This window comes from Arachis stenosperma, chromosome 10 (assembly GCF_014773155.1).
Source record: "Arachis stenosperma cultivar V10309 chromosome 10, arast.V10309.gnm1.PFL2, whole genome shotgun sequence".
Taxonomy (NCBI): Eukaryota; Viridiplantae; Streptophyta; class Magnoliopsida; order Fabales; family Fabaceae; genus Arachis; species Arachis stenosperma.
In genome coordinates this window covers 81,764,179-81,769,114 of record NC_080386.1, presented here as the reverse complement: position 1 = coordinate 81,769,114, position 4,936 = coordinate 81,764,179, and the positions used below count along the sequence as shown (strand labels likewise).

General features: G+C 42.8%; 1 protein-coding gene across 1 annotated transcript; it reads left to right on the top strand.

The window, feature by feature from the left end:
* Positions 1-221: 221 nt before the first annotated feature.
* LOC130957280 (uncharacterized) lies at positions 222-1,902 on the top strand. The gene is made up of 4 exons (XM_057884147.1): positions 222-374; positions 557-778; positions 907-1,506; positions 1,606-1,902. The coding sequence occupies exons 1-4, from the start codon at positions 222-224 to the stop codon at positions 1,900-1,902; spliced, it is 1,272 nt and encodes a 423-aa protein (XP_057740130.1).
* Positions 1,903-4,936: the final 3,034 nt, after the last annotated feature.

Genomic DNA, 4,936 nt, shown 5'->3' with positions numbered 1-4,936 from the left:
TGTTTGTCTTTTCTTTGATGCTATTAGGTTATCTGTTTGATATTGCATAGCATGCTTGTTTGTGAGTGCCTGTTAGGGATAATTGAAGCACTAGACTTTTGATATTGAGATAGATCACCTTGATATCGATTGTTTGGTGTAGACAGGAACCCTAATGGCCACTCGCGGACGAGGTCGAACACGTACATGAGAAAGTAGAAATGAGCAACCAGCTGACAATCATGCCGAATTCATGGCGGCAATGGCGAATCTCGCTAATACCATGGAAGCTAATGCTGTTGCGACTCTGCAAGCTGTGTAGAGATTGGGCCAACCGGCCAGGAATGAAAGTGGCAATGGGAATGGCGAAGGGATTGCCAATGATAATGCTAAGGGTAACGACGATAAAACGGGATGAGTTTCAATGACCTTGGTGACGTTCCTCAAGGTTCATCCAACAACTTTCCGAGGATCCACAAATGCTACTGAAGCGGACCATTGGTTCCAAGCCATGGAGTGTGCCTTACAGGCGCAGCATGTTCCCCTCAATCAATATGTCGAGTTTGCCGCTTATTAGCTAGCGGGAGAAGCCCAGCCCTGGTGGCAAGCTGAGTGTTATTTGCTACAGCTTCAGAACACCGACATTCCATGGGAGGTGTTCCAGACGGCTTTTTATAAGAAATACTTCCCTGAGTCTGCAAGGGAAGCAAAGGAGATGGAACTAATGCAGATGAAGCAAAGTTCCCTATCTGTGGCAGACTACACCAACAAGTTTGAGGAGCTCTGTAGGTTTTCTAGAGTATGTCAAGGTGCCCCGGAGATTTACGAGAGCTGAAAATGCATCAAGTATCAGAAGGGGTTGAAGGATAACATCATGACTGCTGTGGCTCCATTGGAGATTCGTACTTTTTTGACTTGGTGAACAAGGCTAGAGTAGTGGAAGAGTACGCCAAGACCGTGGCGGCATCCAAGGACAATCATGGAGGGAGCTCTAGTCGGGGGCGTGACAAGTACTTTCATCCGAGAGGACAAAGCTTCAAGAGAGGAGGATATGCGCCTCAAGGCCAAGGGGGCTTTAGAAAGAACAATCAGAAACAATTTCAGTATGCTAAGGGAAGAGGAAATCAGAGTAAGAGTTCTTCGGATTTAGTTTGTGATTGTTGTGGACGTTTTCACCCTTTTGACTCATGCAAGATTGATTTAGGTGGTTGCTTCAATTGTGGGTTGTCTGGCCACATTGCGAGGGATTGCACTCGTGGGAGGAATCAGAATGCGGGCCAGAGTCAGCATCAAGGTCGAGTCTTTGCTGTGAATGCCAAGGATGCTTCCAAGGCGGATCCGTTGATGAGAGGTATATGTCTAATTGGTGACAAGTCCTTAGTTGCGTTATATGATACTGAAGCTTCGTATTCGTTTATTTCATTTGCTAAAGTTGAGGAATTAAGCTTGAAAGTGTTAGAGTTACCTTTTGATCTGCATGTACATACTCCGCATCAAACAGTTATGACTAGCTCAGGTTGTAGACAAGTAAGTTTCAAGCTTGAGGGTAGAGACTTTGTGCACGATTTGATCTGCTTACCAATGGTGGGGCTAAAAATAATTTTAGGGTTTGATTGATTGTTAAAGAATCGGGTTTTGTTGGATTGCTTTGAACGGACTATTCGGTTTATACTGGAAGGAGAAAATGGAGCAGTGGTAGCTACGGGGTATTACCTGAACTCTGTAATTGTGCATGGTAGTAGGGAGGAGTGTCAGGGTTATATTCTGTTGGTTGCTAATGCGTTGGGTGATGCCCAGAACTTAGATCGGATACCGGTGGTTAGAGATTTTCCAGAAGTGTTCCCGGAAGATATCCCTGAGTTCCCACCTCAAAGGAAAATTGAATTTGTGATTGAATTGGTGCCGGAGCCAGACCATTGTTGATTGTACCGTATAGAATGGCTCCGATAGAGCTGGTAGAATTAAAGACTCAATTGGAAGAGCTTCTGAATAAGATGTTCATTCGACCGAGTGTATCACCATGGGGAGCGCCAATTTTATTGGTGAAGAAGAAAGATGGAGGAATGCGTTTGTGTGTGGATTATCGACAATTAAATGAAGTGATAGTGAAGAACAAGTACCCACTGCCAATAATAGATGACTTGATGGACCAATTGCAAGGAGCTGGAGTATTTTCCAAGATCGATTTGAGATCCGGGTACCATCAGATAAGAGTGAAGGAGGATGATATCCCTAAGACTGCATTTAGGACACGCTATGGACACTATGAGTTTGCGGTAATGTCCTTTGGGTTAACGAATGCACCTGCTGTTTTCATGGATTACATGAACAGAGTCTTTCGACCCTTTTTGGACAAACTCGTAGTGGTTTTCATAGATAACATCTTGGTTTACTCTAAGACGGCAAATGATCATGAGAAACATTTGAGGATTGTGTTGCAAATCTTAAAGGAACGGAAGTTGTACGCTAAGTTGTCATAGTGCGAGTTCTGGAAGGAGGAAGTAAAGTTCTTAGGCCACGTTGTGAGTAAAGGAGGAATAGCTGTAGATCCTTCTAAGGTAGAAGCGGTGATGGAATGGAAAAGACCGACGATGGTGACAGAAGTTAGAAGGTTCTTGGGTTTAGCCGGATATTATAGGAGGTTTATCGAAGGATTTACCCGGATCGCATTACCGATGACAAAATTGACAAGGAAAGAAGTGCCATTTGTGTGGACGTCAGAGTGCGAAGAGAGTTTTCAGACTTTGAAGCAGAGGTTAACTTCAGCACCTATTTTAATCTTACCGGAACTGCATGAACCGTTCAAAGTATATTGTGATGCTTCTTTGAAGGGTTTGGGTTGCGTGTTGATGCAACACCGAAACGTGGTGGCTTACGCATCGCGTCAGCTGAGACCGCATGAGGTGAACTACCCAACTCATGACTTGGAATTAGCGGCAATTGTGTTTGCATTGAAGATTTGGAGACACCACTTGTATGGAGTATGGTTTAGCGTCTTTTCTAATCATAAGAGTCTCAAGTATATCTTTGATCAGAAAGAACTAAATGTGCACCAATGAAGGTGGATGGAGTCTCAAGATTATGATTTTGAGCTAAGTTATCATCCTGGAAAGGCGAATGTGGTAGCAGACACTTTGAGTCAGAAATCTTTAACAATTACTTGGATGAGGATCAAGGAAGAAGAGTGGTGCACGAAATTGTGATCATCAATGGCGCCATCAACATGGTACGCTCAATTTCAATCTCAACTCTTTATCACAACTTCGCACAACTAACCAGCAAGTGCACTGGGTCGTCCAAGTAATAAACCTTACGCGAGTAAGGGTCGATCCCACGGAGATTGTTGGTATGAAGCAAGCTATGGTCATCTTGTAAATCTTAGTCAGGCGGATTCAAATGGTTATGGATGATTTATGAATAAAGCATAAAATAAAGATAGAGATACTTATGTAATTCATTGGTGAGAATTTCAGATAAGCGTATGGAGATGCTTTGTCCCTTCCGTCTCTCTGCTTTCCTACTGTCTTCATCCAATCCTTCTTACTCCTTTCCATGGCAAGCTGTATGTTGGGCATCACCGTTGTCAGTGGCTACAGTCCCGTCCTCTAAGTGAAAATGTTCAACGCGCTCTGTCACAGCACGGCTAATCATCTGTCGGTTCACAATCAGGTTGGAATAGAATCCATTGATTCTTTTGCGTCTGTCACTAACGCCCAGCCTTCAGGAGTTTGAAGCTCGTCACAGTCATTCAATCCTTGAATCCTACTCAGAATACCACAGACAAGGTTTAGACCTTCTGGATTCTCTTGAATGCCGCCATCAATTCTAGCTTATACCACAAAGATTCCGATTAAGGGATCCAAGAGATATCCACTCAATCGAAGGTAGAACGGAGGTGGTTGTCAGGCACATGTTCATAGGTGAGAATGATGATGAGTGTCATGGATCATCACATTCATCAAGTTGAGGAACAAGTGATATCTTAGAATAAGAATAAGCCGAATTGAATAGAAGAACAATAGTAATTGCATTAATACTCGAGGTACAGCAGAGCTCCACACCTTAATCTATGGTGTGTAGAAACTCCACCGTTGAAAATACATAAGAATAAGGTCTAGGCATGGCCGTGAAGCCAGCCCCCAAAACGTGATCAAAAGATTCAAAGATCTAAAGATGAAAATACAATAGCAAAAGGTCCTATTTGTAGAGAACTAGTAGCCTAGGGTTTACAAAGATGAGTAAATGACATAAAAATCCACTTCCGGGCCCACTTGGTGTGTGCTTGGGCTGAGCATTGAAGCTTCTATGTGTAGAGACTTTTCTTGGAGTTAAACGCCAGCTTTTGTGCCAGTTTGGGCGTTTAACTCCCATTCTTGTGCCAGTTCCGGCGTTTAACGCCGGGCAGTTTTGAGCTGATTTGGAACACCGGTTTGGGCCATCAAATCTTGGGCAAAGTATGGACCATTATACATTTTTGGAAAGTCCAGGATGTCTACTTTCCAACGCAGTTGAGAGCGCGCCAATTGGGCTTCTGTAGCTCCAGAAAATCTACTTCGAGTGCAGGGAGGTCAGAATCCAACAGCATCTGCAGTTCTTTTCAGCCTCTGAATCAAATTTTTGCTCAGGTCCCTCAATTTCAGCCAAAAAATACCTGAAATCAAAGAAAAACACACAAACTCATAGTAAAGTCTAGAAAAGTGAATTTTAACTAAAAACTAATAAAAATATAGTAAAAACTAACTAAAACAAACTAAAAACATACTAAAAACAATGACAAAAAGCGTATAAATTATCCGCTCATCAAAGAGTTAGTGGATAGGTTTGTAGATCTTAAGCTGGATATTGGTGAAGTTGCCAGAAGAGCTTGTTTGAACCAGTTACAGATCTCAAGCACGTTTAAATCAGAAATACAAAGGGCTCAGCAAGATGAGCAAAAGCGTCAGCAATTGTTTCAACC